The 25,051-nt window shown below is 44.0% G+C and overlaps 1 protein-coding gene across 34 annotated transcripts in view; it reads right to left on the reverse strand.

Annotated features, from left to right (window-relative positions):
* Nucleotides 1-9,488: 9,488 nt before the first annotated feature.
* The window catches only part of TMEM229B (transmembrane protein 229B), a 37,508-nt gene continuing 21,945 nt past the window's right edge, over nucleotides 9,489-25,051 (reverse strand). For 30 of the 34 annotated variants that reach the window (XR_693253.2, XR_011141522.1, XR_011141527.1 and 27 more), the window contains 2 exons: nucleotides 10,778-13,315; nucleotides 9,489-9,693 (listed from right to left, as the gene is read on the reverse strand). Coding sequence is in view for 3 of the 34 variants with exons in the window: in XM_009668880.2 (XP_009667175.1) it covers nucleotides 12,785-13,288 (504 nt within the window). In the remaining 31 variants the exon portion in view is untranslated. Of the gene's footprint in view, nucleotides 13,316-19,577; nucleotides 19,664-25,051 lie in introns of all 34 variants that reach the window. The other 4 variants (XM_068946213.1, XM_068946214.1, XM_009668880.2 and 1 more) reach the window with 2 other exon arrangements.

Genomic DNA, 25,051 nt, shown 5'->3' on the forward strand with positions numbered 1-25,051 from the left:
CTCTTGGGAGCAGCATTTCCTGCTGACTCCATATAGAAGGCTTGGCAGAACGCCCTGTGCTTTACAGATATTTTTGCTGGAAACAGAAGAATCCTCCTCTGGGGCCATAGAGCCAGACCCATAAAGCCCTTGACCCTGAATGTGTCATCTCCCTGGAGACCCAATGTACATGAAGAAACATAATCTTCTTGAAGTGTCTGCTGTCTGCATTGTGTTAAAATATGACCAGAACTCAACCATGGAATCTCCGGGTCACTCAGGGCAGAATCCTATGAAGGTTTGCTGGGATTTTAAGGAAAAAGAAAAAAAAAAGAACTCTTAGACACAAAAGGATATTTTTCTATTGTTTTAAGTGGTGTTATTTTACCACTGCTGTCATCTGAGAGAGTTCTGTGGTGCTCAGCAGACTTTTCACCTGCTTTTCTGTCCTGGGAAAGTAATAGCTCACAACAGATGAGGAACAGAGCTGAGTTTTGCGAGGTCACTGCCACAACATCACATGCAAATGCTTTGCCCATTGAGAGCCGCACAGTGCCTGAGCTCTGCTGGGGAAATCAGAAGGAGCTTTCCTAGTAGGAAAGTACGGACGGAAGTAGAAAGCTCAGGGCCTTTGGGAAGAAGTTCTGAGGGGGTTACCTTAGAAAATAGATCAGTCTAATAGATCAACTTTCCCACTACAGTAACAGGGAAGGAGAGGTGCCTGTTATCTCTCTGTTATCACCGTCTATTATGACAAGAGGAAAAGGGTATCTGCTATTTTTTTTTTCTTTGTACAGTTTTGAGCGAGTTGGAGGACCCATTCTCTGCTTTGAAGACAAAGGCAGGTGCAGGGAGCAGTAAAGGCGGTAGCTTGAATGCAGAGTTAGCAAGGAGACAACATCAATGTGGCTTTTGATTTGCTGTTGTTTCAGTTTTCTGTATTTTTTTCAGCACTGTGAATTCCCCTCCTTGACATCTGCCCCACCATTGCAGTCTGTCTCTACTTCTCTCACTTCTCCCTTTAATGTCCTGATTTCCCCTTTTGTACATATGACCCTTTCACTATGCAGGGATTAGTATCTTACTCATAAATATGTGAAATAGATACGCAGATGATTTAATTTGCTGGGTTTTGTAGGGCTGGCCAGACAGGCTGGAATGGGGAGAAGGGTATGTTCTGGCAGGTCAGCTGAAGAAAAACATCATGTGTGCGAGGTGAGTAACTTGAAACAGGCACACAGGACATCAGTACTAGCACAGAAGAGAGACCTCAGGGGATAGGGACAAGATAGTAAGACATAAAGGCCGGTCAAATAAGGAAGAGCAGATCTGGTGATCACAAAGAGCTTGAACTTAATATGGAGGAACAGGGAGCACTGACGGACACTGGGAGAGGGAGCTGATACAGTAAGAACAAGGTATTTGGAAGGGACATATAGCCCATTCCAGATAACTGCAGTCCTGCAGCCAGTCAATAGAGGACAACATTAGGCACCTCTGAAAGCTTCTGAGAAGCTATTCAAAGTGATTTGGGAAGCTATTAAGGCTGAGTCACTATGAAACAAAGGCAGAAGTCAGGCCTTCTGAATATAGCTCTTCATGGCTATTTGTTGCGCATGGACGATGCTGGGGGTGTCACTGAAAACAGACAATAGGAGACTAAAATCATCATGGTAGGTAATATTGAGATCACACCTATGAGTTATGGTAAGTGGCACAGAGAGAGGAGAAAAGATCAACTTGCAGGGCTGGTTTTCACTGCAGAGTTAATTGTATGTTACTGCTAGCTCACATCCCATCCAGACTTTTAACTCAAACATCGTGGGATTTTTAACTTGAGCTGCCTAGTCAGGGAAGTACCTGGGATACAACTGAGGCAAGTCTATCTTGTCAGCTGCTAAAAGAGCTACACTATAGTGTGGTGGAAATCTACTGTCATGCAAGCATCACTAGTCCTCTAGTGCCTCCTTGTAGTTCTGCTCATCAACATATAAAGGACAGATAAATCCTCCTAGATTTGGCAGGAGTGACTTCAGTGAGCGATTCAGCCCACTGGAGCATGTGAGCCATGAGATGGCCCTCAGACTCCTTAAGGCCACACACACAGAGCACCTAGGGAAACAAAAACCTGTTCTGTCTTTATTCGGGCCTTACCTTAAGTTTGCCTACTTGAATCGAATGAAAATCATCTCTTGTACACGTGAAACAAGCAAAAGATAAGGTTGAAGATGTCTCTGCCTCCCCTATGTGTCTGCTAGGAGAAAGGATGGGAGAGGTTAACTGAGCAAGTGAGAAGCAAAAGGGGAGAAGTCTGCTCTGGCTACATTCAGTTTGTTTATAACACATCCAGGAAGAGATGCTGGAGGAGCTGAGCAAAACACAGGTTTTTGGATAGACAGTGGCAGGCTAGGAGGGAAGCAGAGGTCTGAGACATGCGGAAGACATGGCAGTAAAAGCTATGTGACTGGATGAAGATACCTAGGGGAGGGACACAGTTCAGTTGAGCAGGGATTCCCAAAGAGGAGGAGGGACAACAGAGAGGCTGTGAGATCGTGAGAAGGAAGAGCTTGAAAGGATAATGTTGTGGGAGCCTAGGCCAAATAAAAATTGTCAAGTGGTAAGGAGTAAGTCACCAAGTCAAACTGTGCAGTTGAGATTATCACCAAAGCCCCAAAATTCAACAAGGCCTTGCCAGGAGGCAGTTGTTGAGGCAGAGAGGAAGGAAAAGACTGAGGTGATGGAAGGTAAAGCAGAGAAGTAGGGTCTAATGAACCACACATGGCAGCAGCCAAGGTCAGGCTTCAGACAAGTTTTGTGGGCAGCCAGAAGCTCACAGGCAGCCTTGCTGGGAAATGCAGTGTGGCAGCAACACCACCTTCAACGCCTGCATCGCTCTGCAAGTCCAGCTCTCGCCCGGAGACCAGCAGCAGGGACAGCCTTTGCTGGGTGTTTACAGAGCGTCCATGCTGCTTTCAGCAGTCAGGCAGAGGAAAACCCTGCTGCCCCTGCCGCAAGCACTCTGCCAAGGGCAATGCTGCCTTTAGTGCAAGATCAAAGGGCAGCTGTGCCTTCTAGGCACGTTTGTCAACCAAAATATTGTTATAATTACCATGCTTACTCCAATTAACTTCTGCTGAAGAGCCAGACGACTATTCAACAATATTAAAAATCTGTCTTGCTTGAGTATGCCAGTATCCAGCTAATCTGCACACCCATGTGTCATCCACAGATGAGTCCTAGGGAGCGGGTTCGCACTGTGTTGCCAGCAGCCCTCCCTGCTGCCAACAGTGCTGACATGCTCGCAGGCTAGACTCCAAAGGTGGGCAGAGGGATTCTCCTTCCTGCAAGACACTGGCAGAGGAGGCTGGATGGCAAGTGGCAACAGAGGTGCCTTGTGAAAAGCCTGGGCAAGCTGTTTAATTGGTGGAACAGAGCTGGGGTGTTTACTCATATCCTTAAAGACTTGGAGAGCCTTATTTATTTTTTTGCTAATGCTTACTGTGTTACTGTAGCACTTAGAGAGCCTGTTTGTGACAGGTGCACATCAAGGTTGCAACAAAAAGACAAGTCCTGGGATGGAGAATTTACAACGTGACTGAGATTAGGGATGGCAGATAGGCATAAGTGTCCGACAGATGGAGCAACGAAAGCAAAGAAAGATGTTTGTGATCAGCCTGGCAGCCTGGATGGGAAGGAGTACTTTTAATCAATGTCTTAACTGAGGAAGATGAGTGGATCTCTTCTGACTCAGGCTGGGTACATACCACACTCATTAACAATCAGAGAGAACCTGCAGAGGAGAAGTTAACTCCTAGCAAAGATATGAGATGGTACCCAAGGCAATAACTCCCCCTTTTTTAAAAGATGGAGCAGGACAGTATGGCACCTTTGCCCTAGATATGAATCTGATTTTAAAGCCTTGTGAAAAACATTTGAAAAACACAGGCCTAGCCCCCCTCTCTGAACTGAGCGCCAAAAGGTCACAGGCTTTAAACCCCTCCTAGGTTGAACTGAGGCCTTCCCAAGGGTCAAAGCATTTAGACACACTGCTTGCAAGGTAGAGAGCTCTCAACTCAGATCTTAAACTATTTAATCTGCATGTGGAGCTTTGTTTTGGATCTTCTCTAGATCTCATAAATGCAAGAAAAAGTGGAAGAGTGAACGGACCCAGATTGTGGTTCACAGCTAAGCAGGCTCTTCTTTGGCAGTAAAAGTTGTGATGCGGTCGGTGGTTCAGTACAGAGGCCATCAACTATGACTATGCCTGTAAATATATTCACACACACTATGTGTATATGCATTTATGTGAAGGATCAGCTGACATTAAGTATTATTCAGCATACACTGAAACTCAGAGAGATGGACAGGAGAAGCTTTTTGCTGAATTTAGTCCTGAAAGCTTATTACATACCATTGTGTGGATGGTACAGCAAAGGCGCTGAATGATAATTGCTAACTTGCTGCTGTACGTGTGCCTGAGGGCACTGGTGTAGAATGTTTTCTGCCCTGAGCACCCAAAGCACTGACAAGACACAGCTGTTGTGGACTTTAGTGGAAGCTATAGCTCATCAGCCCATCTGTGTAAATTGCCAAAGGTGGGATTTAGACAGGAGGCTCAGGGTACCCGTGATTGGACTTGAGGTAGTTGTGAAGCACAGAAAGGAACAGATTGCCAGAAGAGCTGATGGAGAAACAGGATGGATAGGAAGAGCTGTGGTGGCAGATAAGTGATCTGACAACAGAAGCAGCAATGTAGATAAGCTCTTCTGTAACTACAACAACGCAAGCTGATAGAGCAGATGGTCACCTCAGTTTAGCCTCTAACGTGGCTGGTTGCCCTTAGCAATATTTACCCAAAAATACTCTACCGATGAAGATGGGATTTATGCAACAAACAGAGGGAAATGAGTCCTATTTTAAACAACATAAACCATGCTCTATATCGGCTCTGACTGTCCATTCATGCGCCAGTTTTGTACTTAGGCAGACTGCATGCAGGTAGCTGCTGACATCCTTGCTCTGATGAAGAGCTGAGGGGCTAGAGTTTCAGTCACAAGTTCTAGTAACTGCCTGGGGCCGCTGGGTAACTGGCTGCTTCCAGGAGACTGTCACGTATTGGACAGTACAGGAAACAAAAACACACACCCCCCAATGGAAGAGGTGCACGGTTTGAGACAAGGGGCTTTGGCTTTGAAAAATGAAAGGTAAAGATAGGAGATGTAGATGAGAGAAGGTGCTGATTGAAATGCAGGGAAGGCCATTTTGAAGGCACACTGCCGCGTTTACATTTACGGATCAATAAAGAACTCAATAAAGCCTCTTGAAGGCAGAAGGGAAGACTCTCTACTGCAGGCTAGCAGAAGAAACATGTCTTACCAAACCACTGTCCCTTACCTTGCGCACTAAACTGGTTCCTGAGTCCCAGCCAACTGCATCATCACTGTCCCTGTATAACAAGACTTTCCATCCCCAGGCTCGCTGTGAATGTTGTGGCATAACCCTGGGCTTCACCTAGCTCTTCAAGTGAGACTCTGTCTAGGAAAATGCACTTGAAGCAAGACCTTGGGAAGCAGCTGTGTCTGTATTTATGGATGAATGGGACAGCAGAATGAGTCACAGCGGGACCCCTGGACACTTTTGTAAAATAGTGAGCAAACAGTAGCAAATGGAAATAATTTATGGAATGATATCACCGAAAAATACTCAAAGCCAACTCAGCATAAGCACATGGTAATGCAACGTTGTGCAGCTCCACAGCACCAGGGAACCATCAGCACCATCACCGCTATTTTGATCTGCTAGGAACAACAACAAAGTGCGTAACCGGAAGATCCCGTCCCTTGAAGGAGGTGGGCAGAATAAGAAATGTAAATATAAACTAGCCCAAAGTCAGCCAGTATCTTGTGGGATGTTTCCAGTGATGGGATCTTCAGAAATGTTTCAGTGCAACAGCTTGTCTCGTGAAACGTTCAGATTATGCTTAACCTATGCAAAGGAAAAAAAGGGGACAGAGGGGAAAAAATACAGAACCGTAATGTAGTCAGTGCCCTGAAGTCCAGGGCGATTTAGCTCTAGGTGTTAAGATATGTGTTCAATCCTATATGAAGACAAACATTAGATACCGGAAGAAACAAATATTTGTGGTAGAACCCTGCCCCACAGCATGCTGTGTGGCTACCAAGCAGTTCAAGTGTGGCTTCCTTGTTGGGCCATGGCAGCAGTGAGGCTGTGCTGGCACGAGGTTGCTGGATAATCCAGACCCCAGGCTCTGCAGAAAATATCTCAGCAACAGACAGCAGATGCTGGCATCACCAGGGTGCCCAGGGAGCCAGCTGCATACCCAGCCTAACCCAGTCCTGCAGCAGTGCTGGGAAACCTTTGAAGAGCCACTGCCATCTCCTGCCCCAGAGCTCCCTGCCTTGGGCTCCCCAAGTGCCCAGTGCCTCTCCGGCAACTCAGAAGCAAACACACATCCTGATATGCAGCTCACGGGCCTGAAAGGTGGCGCCTGGCTGTGCTGAAGCTGCTCAGGGAAGGGAAGCAGCATGCTGATGCACAAATCATTCCTAGGACAGCTTCAGATGGTGGAAACCAGGCAGCCCTTCCCCAGATTCCCATTTTTTTGGAACATTCTGGAATCTGGAAATTTTTGGAGAATGGGCAAAATGTTCAACTCCCTTTCCCAGATCTGAAAAGATCGTCTGGGAGCTGTCAGGACATTGCCATCAGCTCTCCATCAGTGTTATTCGGGGTTAATCCTGACCTAACCAAAGGCCTGATGTGAGAACTACGTCACTGGTGTGTGGAAAGCACTTTGAGATGCTTCAGTGGAACCTGATAAAGAAGGATAAATTATTATTCTCACCCCCCCCCCAAAATATTAGGTAAAGTACCATGCTGAGATGCTAGTGCAGACATGTTGCAAAAGGGGTTAACCTCAAAGGAGAGAGAAATTCTGCATTGGAAAGTGTGTCTCATGTTTGAAAGCCCAGAAATCTGCAAGCATTATGTATGTCTCAACTCATATATTTAATGAATATTGATTATCTCATCTGCATATGCTTACTACTTTTTATTAAAGAGCAAGTTGCTTGCATTTCCTTCTCCTTCTTCTTCATTATAGCATCAACGCTCAACAACCAGGACAGCATGCCACACAATGGTATAAACAGTGTTAACCAGATACTTAAGGGTTGTTCAGGCCTAAATTGACTAAAGCATACATACAAACTGATGTCAAGCATTTGGAATTACCATTTAAAACTAGTATTTTCTGAGAGCTAATGAAAGCTATTTACAGCAGAAAATCCAGTGGCTACAAAAGGAGGAGTGAACAGCCCAAGCTCCAGAATAAAGAGCCAAGGAAGGATCTGATTCTATCAGAATAAAAATACTGCCAGACTGCTTTAGACCTCAGAGAAGTCGCAAACACAGAGACCATTGGTTCTGTCAGAAGGTTTCTCAGTCTTGGGATCGGGGGGCTGTTTCTAACCAACCTGTCCAGCTCTGGAAGATTTAGGAGTATAGATCTCACTACCAATCCTTGCTCTGCAACCATTACCAGCAGCACTCATATCACCTCTCCTCACCAATAGTCCTTGTACAGTGGAAGCTCTTCCTGGCTTTGCACAAACTGTACAGCACATTACATGCAATTCAACCCGCAGTTATGTGATGATACGGTGACCTACTCCAAGGCTGTGACGAGTCACCTTCCCGCATTTGGTCTCTAGGGTCTCAATTAAGTGGGCCAATGTATTCTGCTTGTCATCATGATTAATTTACCAGGATGGTGCACAGTGCTACATGGCTTTTAGTATCTATACTAGCTTAGTGGGCTCTAGCTTGCATGTGTATAGATGTTGCACAACTCAGGAATCTCCTTGGAGAAAAAGACAACAGGAGATTTTGAACATCCTTTCTACTTCAGAATAAGTTCAGGCAATCACATACTTTGGGGACAGCAGATAACTTCTGTATTGCCACATCTAGTGAAGATCCCACGGGAAAAAGGCAGCTTTGTAGTTAAAGAAATGGTACTTTTAGACACTGATTAACCAGGCCCTCCCTTGGATACATTTCAAGACAGCACTTCTTCCTCTGGCATCTGCACTAGCTGCCTGGGGGCCAAAAGCAGAGCAGGTACTGGAGACATTGCCTGCCTCTGTAACTTCTCTCTTTGCGGGATGGTCAGAAGGCAGCATACTGGGTGGCCAGACCCCACATGGAGGAAACCCTTGCCATCCTCAAAATAAGGCATTTCAGGTGGTGCAAATACACTATCACACCTCTAGATGACTTGTTAATAATGAGACTGACATCCAGAGTCTTACATCTTAAAAATCAGTGTTCTCCTGCCCAAGCTGAGCTGACCTTTTTTCACTTAAAGCCTCACTAGAGCGGTGCCAAGCCCCCGGCTGGCAGCGAAAGGGCTTGCATCATTGCCTGCGGCAGGAGGAAGGGAACGTCCCTTCCCAGGGGGCTGCTCGTGACACAGCAAGGAGACACAAGTGGAGGCAATCTCCCAGCCAAACAGGGACAAAACTCCTGAGACCTCACTGGGACCCTGCCCAGAAAAGCAGGTGCCAAAGGAGTAGGGAGAAGGAGACCCACTCTGTCTATGTTGGGAATGACTTCTGATTTGGAAGGGGCTGCACCAAAAGAGGGACATTTCCTTCTGCAACAGCGGGTGAATTGCAGAGGGATACAGCAGCAGCTAACAAGCAGGAAGCAAGGGGAAGAGTCATTTCCTTGTCAGGTGGTTCAGTCACAGTTTGCAGGCAGGAAGAACTGAAGCAAAGAGAATTCTGGTTTCCAAACCTGCCTCTTAAATACAGAACATATTGCATGTTATTCGGTGCCCAAGATGAACTAAAACAGAAGAATGTTTGGTTTCAGTACACATCTTACTGGTGACTCATATTTTATTCATAGTACAGAAAGGCCAGAAGTTCACACTAGTGAAGAAATCCCCTCTCTTTCTGTGCAGGCTTCAAAAATCGGTCATAGCAGAACAATGCTATTGAACTCAGGAGGGCTTGGGTTACCAGCTTCCCAATTCCCAAAGCCTTTCAGTTATTTTTCACTTTTTACATTCGCAGGACTAATCAGGCAAAACCTTGACTGGAGTATTCTGCTTTAATTACAAAATGCACTCAGACCAAAGGCTTAACAGCACCTGGTACATATGTACACGTTTATCTCAATTATAACACCAAAGAGCACAACGCAGTCTAGTCCTACTTTAAATCAACTATTTCCCTCTGGCAAGATCTTTGGAGTACAAACAGACAACACAGTTATGCTTGAACTGGCTCTTAGACACAGGGCACCAGGCTCTACACTTGATCATGTACTTTGAGTTGCTCAGGGTGGATAGTAAAAGTGAAGAGTAAGACAAGGGAGGCAAAACTGGAACCCAAAGGTAATTTGAGCCCATATCCCACCATACCAAAAATGCAGCAATAGGCAACTCCCTCCTTGTTGCTGCAGAGTAAGGACAAAGTGGATAAATTACAAGTTTTTTATTGCTGGTGAACTCAAAACAGGCAACTTTAATCTACTGAGGAAGATGCATGTACAAATGTTAGGCCTTTGTGCGTTTTTCCTTTTTCATCTTAATGAAAATGTCTCTACACCTTCAGTCCAGATCCTTGGCCCCTGCTGAGCTGCCAGCGAGACCCTTGGTGTCTCACTGGACTCTGGTCACTCCTCCTGTAGGACGGTATAAGAAGCATCACATGTATTAAAAAAGGGAGATTTCTCGGAAAATACAAAGCTCTGTTATCATGTTGCTCAGAAAGGAGAAGTCTAGCTAATCCTGCTGCATTAGGTACATGGTTTAGGTACATGGTATTACAGAAAACCCTGCGACAGCATGAGTTGTCCAGGGGATTATTTGAATCGATTTAAGAATTTGTTGGGTTCCATTCTGCTTCTGGTGTGCAAGCTGCAAGTAAAGTGCACTTCTTAGTGTAAATTACAACTCTATGAAGATGCGGTATCTACGTAGTACTTGTCAGACATCAGTAGAAAACAGACTACAATAGTGGTACAATGGCATAGGCAATAAGGATAATAGAGTAAGATGTTGGATGCCACCTGTGAAGCCTTCCATGGTTTGAGCACCTGGGTATTGCATAACTGTGCATCAACAGTGTCATTTAGGAGGAAGCTTCTAAAATCAAAGGACATAATTGTGCACCAGGTTACCACTGCAAGCAGTCACTCCTCCTCCTCTCGTCCCATACGCAGCTGGTATGGCATCACCAAACGATGCTGATAACTGCTCCTAACTTTTTAGAGTTTTGTAACAGCTCAGGACAAAACGGGGATCCAAAGGATGTTTCTATGGAGCTGAGGCTTTCAGAGGGTTGTGGGGAAGGCAGCATTATACCAGAGTTAAGCTAGGCCGTGAGAGGACAGCCTAGTTTCAGATACTGTGTTTAGTTACCCTGACAGAATTGCTTCACTTGCACCAGAGCCAGAACGGAGAGATCCCAACTCTTACCTGCGCCTTGCAACTAATGTTTTGTTTTAGTAGAGCTGATTTACATTATCCCACCTACAAATCTCATCTCTTTTCCCACCCTCCATGTACAATGTCAGGTGCCTATTTTACCTGGGTCTAAACCCTTGAGACCATCAGGGCTGACAAACAACATACTATTTCTCTGATTTCATAATACTGGCAGCACAGCATTAAAAAAAAAAAAAAGGAAAGAAAAATCTGTTCAGTGTTTGTTCTCTTTTAATTTAATGAACTATAAAAAGGGAACTCAAAATACCCAATACCCACCTAAGTATTCTGGGTGCTTCAGAAGACACTGCATACCCCAAGGCAGATTTGATTAACTCCTTGACGCCAGAGTTTTCACGTGTCCATTGCCAGCAGCGGATGTCATGTGAGAAGGGAGGAGGGAGGAATAAAATAATTGCACTGTGTGATACAAAAGGATTAACACTGCCTTCATAACAGCAGAACCAACCAGCAATTCCCCTCACAGAGCCAGAAGCGCTTTTCTTCTCTGGAGTGATGCTCCAAGGAGCAAATTCACAAATGAGCACCCCTCATCGGAAGTAGAGGACCAACATGGACAAACACATTTCCAACACAAGACTGGAATTCAACAATCATACAAACAGATTTGCATTGCAAGCTAAATTCATCCCTGGTGCAGCTCTCTTGACTTTGGTGGAAGAACACCTAAAATTTATCTGGCCCTACAGGGCAATTACAGCAAACCTCCCTCATAAAACTGTTAGGAGTGAGATATGTCTGACAGCTGGAAACACCATGTTTGTTGCTAACTCCAACAGCCAAGATTTCCCAAAGCAAATAATTAATCTGTGGCTGCCAGTATCAAGCACTTTCTGCATTATAGCTTTCCCTCTGCTTTCCCTATGCTCCAAGAATGTTCCCAAACGGATTAAATTGCAAACTGTCCCTAGCACAGATATCTCTAAAATGGAGACACAGCACTTTCTCCCCCTCCAGCTCTCTACTGGCTGCATTCACACCCTAACCGCAGGCTCAATCAGAGGGAGCATGAAGAAATGCTCTTTAGAAACCTTCTTTTACAACATGCCTCCCTCCCTGTATCAGGTGGTGTGACATATCCCTTGCTGCCTCCAATTAGCATTATGACAAAGGCTTGCTGTAGTTATGTAAAATAGAATTTGGGAAGAAAAAAAAAATCCTGCTCTTGATACTCTGAGGAGAGCACTGGGCAGAACTGAGCCATGACCTGCCAACGCTAAAGGAAGGTGACAGTCAGTCCTGCAGGGCTCTGAATCCTTGATACTGCCTTAGCCACAAAAAAATTTTTGACCTTTGGTCAAGCACAAGGGGTTACAGCCAGACTAAGTCATCTGTGTCATTAGAAACAGAGGAATCCCTGGGAAGGAAGGCAGAAAACCCTTGTGGAACGTACAATCTCTAAAAGGTTTGCACGGTTGGGATGGGAGCCAGAATCTGGAGCAGCCCTTCAGGCAAGTTCTGCTCTGAGGGGATACAGGTGATGGGAAGACTTGTGCTCTTTCTTGTTCCTTTTGCCAAGATTCAGATTGCACAGATTATGGTAAAATTCACTTGGCAAAAAAGGCCTTTATTGGAAAAAAAAAAAAAAAAGGAAAGGAAAAATAAAGAAAACTTCTCTAGTGAGTATCAGGACTGAGACTTCAAAAAGTACAAGATTTGTATAAATTCAGCAACATGTCCAGCACCAGAATATACTGTGGTGCACCAAAGAACCTGGAGGGAGGCCAAGGGGACCTCAGGAAGGGAACACCATCTAACTCCCTAGCAGACTGCCAGTCTTAGGTTCTTCTCAACAGCAGACGGATTTTCCTTGTTCCTGCAGCATCTCAGGTCCCATGGGAGGTATTGGTTGCAAGCAAGCACCTGAATATTGCCTAATGGAGTAAGCCAATCGCTAACGTAGCTGGCGTGTCCATGCCCATCCATTGAGTGTTTTCTTTTTGTATGCATTTCCACTGTAGAATTTTCTTCTTCTTTCTCCACATAAGTCTAAGCAAAAGGACTGCTTTCATCTGTAATAAGTTAAAATCAGAAATGACCTAACAAGTAGCTGACATTGGTCCTTGGAGCCCAAAGAGTAAAATCCATAGAAAATCTATTGGTTCCACTTTTTTCTGGTATATCCCATGCACACCCCCATTAGAAAAAAATGGGGTTTATGAATCTTATCATACAGGAAAGAGCAGTACCTCAAAGCCAGAGCTGACAGTCTGTAGTAGCGGTCTAGGCTCTCTCAGAGTGCTAAGAGTGGCTCTGAGTCACTATTCAATCAGTTTTCACATGGCCGTTGGCCAAGGCAACAGGGACAGTGGGGGCCCCTGGCTCAGCAGTCTCATCAAATCGTAAGCGCAGGGTGTTTCTGATCACCAGCTGCTCCATGATGAAAGAAGCACAAAACCATGGGATGGCATACTCCAGGGTGATCAGGCCCATGAAGTCAAAATCAAACTGGGAATAGTCCCATGGGCAGGCATTGAACTGGCGTAGAATGAGGCCAGTGGTGAACTCCCAGAGGTATGTCCAAAGAGTGTAAATGAGGCAGCGCACTAAAATGTTACACTTGTCCTTGAGATACAGATACATCTTCTCCACAATGAGGATGGAGGTGCCATAAATGAAGAGTGCCCACACACTGGTAACACCTGGGAACTTCCAATTAAAGTTGACCACAAACTCCCAGGCAGCTGTGAACATCACCTCACAGAAATAGCCATGAATGGCATAGAGATACCACCGGGAGAAAGCGGTCAGAGGCTCTGCCGCAGCCATTCTTCTGCACACACCCCAGCAGGCACTCTGAAATGAAAACAGAGAGAGAAGTCAATAAGGATGTCACAAGTCCTCACCACCCAGATGACAGCATGCAGAAATTCACAACATCCACAAAGGACCTGAGAAACAAAGTGCATTTTAAATTACTTCAGTTTTACTACAGTGAATTTAAGTCCTGCGGAAATGTGGCACCTTAGGCTCCGAGGCTCAGAACGGGCCCGGACAACTTATACTGCTCTGCCAGAGAATCTGGATGTAGCTGGAACTGGTGACAAAAGGTACAAAGGCTTTGCCAGTAGTGGGGCAACCAAAGAACTTACCAGATGCAATTGCCAATAGAAAAATACAAGCATCTCAAAAGAAGCACATGTCACCTTTTTGCTCCTTTCAAAAACAGCACTTTGCCGATTCCAATATGCATTAGATGAGATGAATGGAGCACTGAAAACCTTAGCCCTTTCAGGTGCCTCCTAAGTCCCCATACCCAGAAAGTTTAGCGTAATAAAAGACTATGCTTTCATGGGAGCTACAAAAAGGAAACCGGAGAAGAAAGTTTCTGAGGTTTTACACTTTCAGATATCACACCTTGTGCCCAGTAACTGAACTGCTGTTTCTTCTGTTAGAGAACTCACAGGCATCATATAGCTAAGATTTGGAGAAAAATTGATTATGGTATCAGACCTCCTGATCGGAAGTCAAAAAGTGCAAGAGAGCCATTCAAGTCCATTCAGGTTTGGGTTCAGGACAGCAGAGCACAAAGCACGAGAATAAAAAGGAACGGCTGAGCATAGAGAGAGGTGGTTAGTCATGAATTAGGAAATGAGAACAAACTCTAATTGTCTCTACGGGAGGAAACTTGGTGAATAGGCTTTGAAAGGGCATAATTTACTTATCACTGAACAATCTCAACACAATTAGTTTTTACTTTTCTTTTTGTTTTAAACACAATTTTTTGTACAGATTTTTAAGCTCTTAAGCATTGCCTTGCCACACTATCACTCATTGGCCCAAGTTCATTTCAGGCATAATTCTACTGAAGCCTTAAAGATTTACAACACAGGGTGAATATGACCTCTTTCATTCTTTAACTATATGTTTTCAAGTCAGGTTTCTCTTGACCCCTGAGTAGGCACTATTTAACTTCTCTGCTCTGCACTTGCCAACTCTGTAGTACAAGGTGCTAGGAAAGGACTACAGTACTGTCATGTGCAGCCATACCATTGCCATCTGGAAATAGATTATTCCTGCCCTGCTCTGTAAACACTGTACCTCTTCCAACAAAATATTAATATGCAGTGGTGCCCTGAAATTCTGATAGGAGATAGGTAAAGAGAAAGATTCATTAAAAAAAAAGAGGAGTTAGAATAATGAACACAAAGAAGGTGAGCGGAATATTCACTGGAAAAGTGTGCTCAGCCCTCCTCCTGTACTGTAATACATTTCGGAGGAATGAGAAGCACTGGGGAATATTGAAAGTGGAAAGGAAAGAGCTATACCCATAACCCATTCGCTCCTCTCTTAACTGGATAACAAACGACCCAAGTCTTGGCAGTTCACACGATATGGGTGTTTGAACAAAGACCCATTTCTAATGGCACAATTCATGTTACGCAGGCCACTGAACTATCTGCAGATGCTAGAGATCCGGGTCAGTAGCAAATTGTGAGCTTAGTCTTTCAGCCATAAGGAGTCACTAGAAATTCCCTCATGTCTCCTAACAGTTCAGTTATAAGAGACACTCCAAGACAACTGTCGAAGTGTCACATGAATGTGCGTGGGGTATATCTGCACACAGTTCACAAGAAGCTGATGTGTAAGGGCATTGCAGACTTCCTCTCTGATAATGTTAGCTGGTTAATTTTCCAGCACAGTCAATACGCTTAGGAGGATCTTATCTTGAATCTTCATATCATTTCCCCATTTTCACATACTTTCAAGAGCAAACCAGTAGTCAGAGCTACAGGAGAAAGGGAAAACGATAAGGAGGAAGCGGGCTGTGGCTATCTTTTATGAGAATGAGGATATACAGCAGGAGGGGGAGAAGCTTCTTATATCTGAGGAAACAGATGTCAAAAGAAGCAGAGGCCTTAAAGGTCCTACTAAGGTACCTTGCTAGGTAAGGTACAAAGGAAATACAGAACTGAACTGTCATTCACTGCAGAAGAAAACGATTGTAAAGTTTTCACTGAACTGCCAATGGTTGTATGTTTTTCCTCCCTTTTCAATAAGTCTTTCTAAGCTTCTCCCCTGGTGCTCCTACCTCCTTGCCCTTCCCTCTACATCATTATAGGAAACGTATCAGAATTCTGCTATTTGGAAGCACGTGCAGCATGCAGTACTGTCTGTCATGTTTTCCTTATAATTTTGGAAATCTCGTTTCTAAGCTGAACCTTTAACAAAACAAGTTGTCCAAATATGCAAAGGTCCTTTCCTCTCAATCCCTCCCTTCTTCCCTCCAGGGATCCCTTCACAAATTATTTCTATTGCCTTATGCCTGCCCATCAAAGCCAAAGACTCTGGCAAGTGTATCCAACAAGCCATGTCCTGTTCTGCACCGCATAAGTTTTTCTGTGCAATGGAGATCTCGCTCTTTCCTGGTATTATACACCACATACTCAATAATTACCCAGTTAGACTTCCAGGGTAGGGACTATTTTGCAAAATGTAAGAAAAGCAGAGACTATGACTAAAATCTGAATGTAGACTTGGGACAACCTCGGCAACTGAGATCAATATATTATAAACACTGTCCTTTGAATCCTGACCCTTTCACCATGATTGCAAGGAGACAAGCACCAATGTGATGATAATGTCTCAGCACTTCCCTTCTACTGTCTCAATCAACCTGAGCTTGCACAGGAACTTCCTTCTTATGATATGCTTGAAAGATAGTCCTCACTGGCTGGCTGCCGATTAAAAGCATCCTGAAACAGAGCAGACAAACTGTGGCAGCCCAAACATGAACTGGTTCCACTGTGCTAGGCACTAAGCAAATCTGTAAATCAACACAGCTCCTGGTGCAAAATACTTCATTTGAAATAAGACAGAAAGTATACAGTAAGAAATAGAAGAGAATAAAGGATACTGAGGGAGAAATACAACAAGCTATATCACATTATTGCACAAGTTGGGGACTATACAACTTAACGGCTACAAGACACTCGAGCGTTTACAAAATAATTAAAATTGCAGCTGTCCCACACGTCTCATTTCCCAGCCATATCAAATTGGCTGATCCCTGGTAGACAATACAGCAAACAAAGGTCTTAAAGAGATACGGAGGAGCAGAGAGGTGTCATTTTTTTGGGCAGCAATTCATGCATAAGGACCATGCTGAAAAGCAGTTGCAGGATATTTGTGGGAGAAGCATCTAACCAGAAGACCAAGACTGGATTCAATAAGAGATGCAGATTTGCGAAGAGCCTAAAAGAGATAATTGAACTTGGTGATACAAGACTTTTAATGGAGTGACAGTAATACAGACCAAAAAGCTTGAACATGTGATAGTATTTAGTCCCCTGAAGAAAACAAGTCATGTATATCAGTGAGGCAGTTACAGTGGGATGGACATTGACTTCCTGAAACGCAGAAGTACAGCTGCCAGCTATGCAACTGCCTCAGCAGAGAAGAAACAAGTCATGGAGACCAAGTTCCCCATCAATCCTCCACAGGAGGATGGCAATGCTTGTATTGCTGCTGCTCACATTGTGCTATTTTGTGGAAAACAGGGAGCTTCTAAGTTCAAAGCTGTGAAATTAATACCTTTCATCAACAGCAAGTTCTCTTTACATTTCAAGCAGCTGAAGAAACAGTTCCTCAAAACAGTACGTTATTAGCAAAACTGAGCTAAGCCAGCAGAGAAGTTTTCCATCTTTCTCCAATAGGACCTTTTTTCCAACCTGCTGATAGAATTAGAAGAAAAAAGGCAAGTATGCTGAAACTACATATCAGCCTAGGAACATACAGTCTTAGAATTTCTCCTGGCAGTGTCTATGCAGGTAACATTCCTTACAGCACAGGAGCCCAGAACTTCTCCACCTACTCTACCTACAACAAAAAAAAAAGGCACCTTCAAATCATAGGCCTAACAGGTAGAGAGTATAAAGGACTGTGTTCCTCTGCAGAGATCTGGTTGTAAGGATCAGGGCAGGATACTCTGGTCTAGGGCTGCAAGAAAAAGGGATGCTAAGATTATGCTTTTAAATTTTAGAATATCAACTCCTTATTGAATATTAACCATCCCCTAGACTGAGGCAAGATACCAATAAACCTGATGCACCAGGTGAAGCAAGGAGAAAGGAGACAAATCCCCAACTGCTCTAGGGACTATTTCACAACGTGCCAGGCATTTTGTGCAAGAGGAGCTCTAACACATTCAGTTTTAGTGCTCAGTTTTAGGTGGCTACACATTCAGAGGTAGCCCAGGCAGGCAAACGGCAAGTGATCAGGAAATGAAGAAATAATGGCAGATTTGTCATGCACAAGCACTGCAGGGGGGGACATCAGTGCCTGTCATGTTTGTGCCTGATCAAATTGCTGAGCATTGTCTGGTTCACATTCAAAGCTCTCCTTCATAGTGGCTTTCTGCCTGTCTCCCTGCTACCAAGTCAAGCTGTGCTTCAAAAGTCTCTCTCAGGTTGTCTCTCTCCTCTGTACTTCAGTAGAATCACTCAGACCCACAACCTTCGGATGATTATAATAAGCCCTACTCAAGACACTCTGAATTAGTTCTGAAGTGCTAATAAAAGAAAAACACAAACAATAATACACAGGACAGTTCCTCTGACTAGCTAGGGCCTTAGGCTGCAAATTCTGTCACCTACTTGATTCACCACAGGTGAAACTCTGAAATACATGGCACCTGCCACTGCTGGACCTATCATAAGCTCTACTGCTTATGATATTCCCCTTCCTTGTCCCTTTCTTAATCAAACAGTACTTTTATATAAGTAATTGTCCTTCATGACTTTTTGGATTTTTTCATTGACACATCTTTGTATCTACTCTTGCTTAAGATCTGGAGAATCAGACATACATCTGGAGTTTTTTTTTCTTTAACAACAAAGAGTAAATACAAGGATGTGACGATGAAAAATCAACACGCATCTTTGGGCAATACTTTTTAAAATGTAATTTTTCCTCTCCCTAATTTTGCATTTTCCCCGTAAGTAAACACCAAATGAGCATGCCTTTGCAACTAGGGACAACATTAAATTAATGTGCTGCAAATCTGGCTTCAATATTTTCATATAAATCTTATACAAACCATTAGAAATAAAGATTTACAGAACACTAGTGCTGGATTTGGCCCCAAGACATTAGTCCATTATTGTTTAAAGATTTATACACTAAAGTCTCAGCAGTACTTATGTGCTGAAGTCATAACTCTGAGGAGATATTCATTCTTCAGGTAACCGAGAGCCTCAATTAACTGTGGCTCAGAAAATAGGATTTCGACTGTACTGAAGTGTGGAATAGTTCCAGCAAATAGATTAATCAAGCTTTGCAAGGAATGTTAGAAGTGCATCACAGACAAATGTCTCTGAACACAGACTTGATGTGCAATGGTTCTGGAGCTCTGGGATTTTGGTCTGTTCTGGATGTAGTAATCTGTCCTTGCTGCTTCTAACTCCATTAGGGTGTACGTTCTTTCCCTTCCTCAGAGTTCAACCAATGCATGGTGTATTATGAGCGAGCACAGACCATTTAATGTGAATTTTCCCCTCATTTATGCTCTGCCTCCTTCCCCTTGCAGGAGACACAATTTCCCAGCCACTCCTGGTTCCTTCGCCCAGTTCATTCTGTACACACCGGCAGCCTCTGATCCCCGCCTATCTTTCAAATCTGTCCCAAAGAGATTTGGGATGCAGTAAAACAGAATGACGACAGAAGAAGATTAAATGAATCCAATTACCAAACTAAGCCAAAGGGATGAGGAAGTGTAGTTCTTACTAGGAATGTCTCTGCGTGTGGGCTGCCCAGAAGGCACCATTCACAGCGAGGAGGAGCAACGCAGGACTTTCTTGGGAGGTGAGTGGTACGGAGTGTGCTGGAGGTGGGGGGGGGGGGTGGTTTCGGAGAACAAAGTGAAAACATGAATATGCTGTTCACATAAAACGTAATTTTTCTGACTAACATGATCTCACGAATGGCAGCGGAGGTGCAGAAAGCTGAGACTTCCCATTCCCTGCCCCACACGTTGTGTCACATTACTAGGAGAACGGACCATAGCCCACAGTGACCACTCTAACCTAAGAGCAAATTAAGACAGAAGCTCTGTACTTACAGTGACCAAGACAGATGCTTCCTATGTGCCTGACATAAGTTAAGACCTCGCAAGAGTCAAGCAAGCAGCAGATTCACAAGGCAAACCTGTGAAAAACGGCTGAGTTCAAACTTAGCATCTAAAAAATGTATTGCAATTAAGGTATTATCACAGAATCTTCCCAACAGCTCTTTCAGGTAAGGTCATGTCCTCCCCACAGCCTGTTGCTAGACCGCTTCCATGCCTTACCTGTAGTCCTCCCTTCTTTGGAAAAGCTGCCCTGACTCCCCAACGTTTCCTGACACTACAGCTCCACAACAAGCAAGTGTCCAGCAAGGCTCCAAGCACCTCTGAAGCAGCCCCAGCAAGAAACAGAGGCTCTGAAGGCAGAAACCCACCACCGGAGCAGGCAGAGCTTCCCATTAACAGCACAGACCTGGAGGCCAGTGCTAAGGAAGTCTGTCCCCAGGCAGACTGCACAGCTGTACCAGCTTTACTCCAGTTTTGGGTTTCAGTTGCTGGATTCACCTTTATCTTAAAATAAACCTTTAGCATTAGTTAATTGGTTAATTTCATTCTCTACCGTGAGAACAGGATTGAACTTTAAGAGCTCTTCAAAAGCTGCCAGAAATTTACAGTCCATAACTTCAGGCCCAGGTCTGAGCATTCATACTTCCCCGCTGGGGGACTGCATGACTCCAGAGTTCCTGCAGGTTGGGGCCCTGGCATTCAAACTGTGCATTCAAGCACAGGGGCAAGCAAAACGCACGGCTATTTTTGAAAGCTTGAGCTTACATGTTGTATTAGCTGATTGAATCAAATCTGACATTCAAAGAACATAAAGCACATCACAGCTTACTAGTAGAAAGCTACCCAAAACAGAATGATGAACGTAGAGAGAGAATTCATCCTGAGACCATGCTGCGACCTTACAACATCTTGCCACAACCAGTATCTTTTCCACCGTCACTAGAGAGCCAGCAGATTTAAAGAGGAGACAACATTAAGGACAGAACATTATCAGCATCAACTATCTTACATGATTTCTTAAAGCTGTCTGGAAATTCAGACAGCTCTTTTGTGAAAAGGGTTTCCTTTTCTTAGCAAATGCCCACAATTTTCTTTCTGAAGTAAAATGAAAGGCAATTAACAACAGTCCACTCCTGATGAACAACCCTACAGTAAAAAATTGATTTAGACAACTTAGAGGTCAGTATCAGTTCCACAATAACAAATAAATATGCCTAGCCCAGCTCTTCTGAACAGTCTGCAGGATCAAGCCAGAATCAGCACGCAATGGAGGAAAGCCAGGCTTGGCAGTAAGAGTGACAAAAATATCCAAACACAGTTCACATTGAAAATGAAGCTTGGCAGAAAAGAGTCTTATGATCAAAGCACTGCAGTAGAAATAGCTAAATTCCTAGCCCTGCTAATACTGTGACACAATCCAAGTCACTTAACTCTGAAGAGCAGTGTGTGCAAAAAGACAAAAAACCCAAAAATGAGAATCACTGACAGATCCAAGACACCTTCTCCTAGTTTGCTACAGGTAAAGCAGAAGTATCTAACTGTCTGAAACGGGTTTTTTATTTACTGGAGAATAAAATATCAGTTCCTAAAAATTCTTGGTAATTCTTGGTACAGCTGTAGAGAACACTTTCCTTCTCCTTGTATTACTCTTCTTAAGTACACAAGCCTTTATAAACTTTAAACTATAAAAGGGAATTTTATTCTCTATCATTCAGGTTTATTTCAATTTAGAAAGAACGATGAGCAGCCTATAACTGCTGTCGCTCAGGTATGTTTTTGTAGAATAGTCATATTTTTCTGTCCAGAGTAAGTTACCAAAAACGTAGGTTTTGGGGCCTAGTTCCTGCACAACAGGCATGTTTCTGAATTGTGCTGGGCACTTTGTTGTCATTTGTGTCTTTGCAAAAGGCAGCTTACATTTTTAGTGCTTTATTTCCTCAAGGTATGAGGAAGCGTACCATTTGGGTTACAACTACATACACAACACCTTCACGTTTTAGGCATGCCCCAAGTTTTTCTCTCTTGTAAACCTGAAGCATCAGATCCACCATAAACCTCTAACATATAGTGGTTTCTTTCCCAGGAAGGCAGCACCAAAGAAAGCTTTCCCACAGGCAAAACCAATTGAAATCAGACTTCTCAAAGGCAGACTGACCACTCACACCCTCTTTTAAATAGAAGAATAATTCAACGTGGAATTGGTATTTGCCAGTCTAGCTCTGCCCACCATTCCAGCAAGCCTCTCATCTCCTCAGACATCAGTTTCTTCAGTTAGCTTTGGTCCTCAAGCTTTTACTGCCTTGTCCTACTGCTCCTCTCTTTTCCGATCAGTCAGCTGGGATGGTGCAGTCCCACGGGTGTCTCCCAGTGCTGTTCTTCCACCTGAAACATCTGCTCCCAGCCACAGTTTCATGCACTTCAGCTCCCGAGTCAGGGAGCTGGATCATAAGCATGCCCTGCTTCTGTTCTGGCACCTTGCTTCTTTTCCCGTTCTTCCCGAGCTTCTGACTCCCTTTCTCCCCAATTACAAAATTGGACTGTTCTCTCAGGCTCTCATTTGGATTGGAGCACAGATCTCTGCTTTAACTGAGGCAATTGAACCAAATGTGCCTTCATAATTTTTAGCTCTTTACCTACAGATATAAAAAGATATATAGACATAGTACATGTTTTCCTTATTTGCTCTTTCTTCCCCTCTAGGAGAAGCAACTTTGTCCATAATTTTTTCCTCTGACCATATTCATTTTTATGCTGAAGTCATCTTTCATGAACACTACTATTGCATTCAGGATTCCTACCTGCAGCCTGCCAATCATTTATCACGGCTTCGCAAGGCACGCGCAGCTTGAACCCTTACACAACCCCTCTGGAAGTGGATCCATTTCATATTAGTCTATATCTTTCTTCCATATTCCTACACAAACATGCAGTTTTGCACAGAACAGTCTTGCAGCGCTACTACCTTTAGCATTGGGTTTAGGACCTACGTTTCCTTTTGTGCCTGCAGCATATCCAAATAAGGTTAGACTCTATTGAACAGTCTGCCTGGTAAAACCAGCAAACAGATTCATTGCACTGACACAGGACAGCATTTTCAAAACTAGCCTATTTTTATTAGTCAACATAAACAAAAGATTTTAGGTTTCTTGAGATAGGACAGAAAAGTCTACATGTTTGTGCATGGGGCAACATCAGCTGTTCCTGAATGCCTAGAGTCCAGGAATTCATCTTTCATAGCACAGGACAGCCCAGTTCATGAAATAAAGCAGTGCGACAGCTTCAGACAGCTTTGCAGATCTGATAGTATGTGGCTATGGTACTTACTGAGACCCTGCTCTTATTCATCCCCTGAAGACCTGATCTGCACATTTAGGCTCTGAAAAATTCTAAACCATCTCGTGTGAATAGCACCTAACAAATTCCACTAGTCCTGCAGGAGAACTGCATCGTGTTAATGCCAGCTACTTGCAAAACGCCTAAAAAGGGAATTAAGCTTCCACTTTAGAAGGAAAAAGTCCTTAAGAACTGCTAACTCTAATCTTAAACTCAGCAAGGAGGAAAAAATACTATTCACCTCTTCATTCCTATCACCTGTTAATCCACATGGAAGAAGGATGGCACAGTGCCAAAAAGTCAACACACAGTGATAAAGGGAGACTTGAATTTGACCCTATATACATAGCTGTCTCAGTGGAAAGAGGAGAGATTTTCTTGCATCGTTCTTAAAATTACTCCCAGTTTTGTGGTGGCTCCTCTAGGACACAGGGAATCAAAGCACTGAAAGAGAGGAAAAGCTGGAGAGAACTCATTTTGAGAAAATCTTGCAAGATGAGAACAGAAGAAAGATCTAAAAGGAGTAGGATGGAAAGATCCTGATTTGCGTAGCAGAAGGAAACAAGGAAGAACACACAGGCAGACGAAAAATTTTAAGTGTATTAGTAGAGAAGCTTCTCAGGGGGCAGATGTCAGGGAGGTTACCTCATCACTGTTTCCTCATCACTAGCTTCACCTAAGTAGATAATAATGAAGATCCATAGTTCCCTGCAGCTACTACAGTGACAAGATAACATGTGGATACATGTTCCACCCTGCTTCTGGCTGCCAGCCCCAAGTTAACAGAATCCTCCAAATCAGCCTGCCTGGGAACCCTAACAGGACATGAAAAATGGCCTGGAAAAGAGAGGCTGTTTTCTCTCATTTTGAGCTGCTGAGCGATTGGTAAGATGCAACACTCAGGTATGGACAAGGCATCTAAATCAGAGGAGATGAGGCAGGCATATGAAAAGCCTTTCTACGGCCAAGGAGGGCAACAGAGACCAGACAGACTTGTGGGAGGTACACTGGAGTAGTTTAGCCATGAAAATCAGAAGATAGCTGGGTATGCTAGGAGGACATTTGCCACATCATCTTCCTGCACCAGTGCTTGATGAACCAGTACAGCTGCAGTAAAAAAACAGTTTTGCTCAATGACAAGAGTTAACACGGCAATACAAAACCATGCTGTGCTTAGGAGAGACTTGCTCTTTGCAATTCCTGCTTGGAAACAGAGTTGCTGGAATATAGAAGAATGGGGGGAGAAAGAGGAAGAAGGTGGGATATGGACCAGAAGGCTGATCTGTTATAAAAAATAATCTCCTGAGAGCGCTAGGAGAAAAATAAAAGATTCTTATCCTTGACTGCATACACTGGCAGACAGCTGACAAAACATTGATAAAAGGCACCAAGGTAAGCCAAGACTGTTTCTCTACCAATCTCATCTCAGATGACTCTGCGCAGAAGGCTACATTGGTAACAGCTTCCCCTGACGTAAGACACAATTTTAGTTCTACAGAAAGTAGACTCTACTCTGCTCCACAGGCAGGCGTTCACTCTGTGCTTCTCTGTTTCAGCACTCCCTTCTGTCCAAAGTGAAGCAGCCTCTGCAAGCAGACAGAAGAGAAAACGACTGTGCCTGAACCACCTGCACCGACCTGTTTTGCCCTTATAGAAAGGGAAGACAACTACTTTAAAACCGGTCTCCGCTAACCTGGCTCTGCTGTGGGGCACGGCTTTCATTCGACTTGCACCCCGACAGAACTCTCACCAGCAGGTGAAAGGCCCTTATGTATTCATCTCCAGCGGTCTCAGCCCTAGGCTAGCAGCACGCACAGCTGTGGAGGCTCCAGAATGATAGATTTTGCCATTGTGTCGGTCTGTCCTGAATATTAACATTATAGGTGAAATTAAAAAAAGGCGGGGGGAGACCTTTCTAAAGAAGTCTGTTGAAACAACTGAATTCCTTGCATCTTTCAACAACACACACACACGTTCTCATAGCCTAACCACAGGCTCCGTATGGCTCATATCCTTGGCCACCTCAGAAGAGAGGTCAGATGCAAGCTGCCTCTAGATTCTCCTGTTTGCCTCTGGAAGTAGCTCTTTCTGGACCAGATCACTCATGTTGATGCGTAACACAGAAAGTTCAT

Source organism: Struthio camelus, chromosome 5 (assembly GCF_040807025.1).
Source record: "Struthio camelus isolate bStrCam1 chromosome 5, bStrCam1.hap1, whole genome shotgun sequence".
Classification (NCBI taxonomy): domain Eukaryota; kingdom Metazoa; phylum Chordata; class Aves; order Struthioniformes; family Struthionidae; genus Struthio; species Struthio camelus.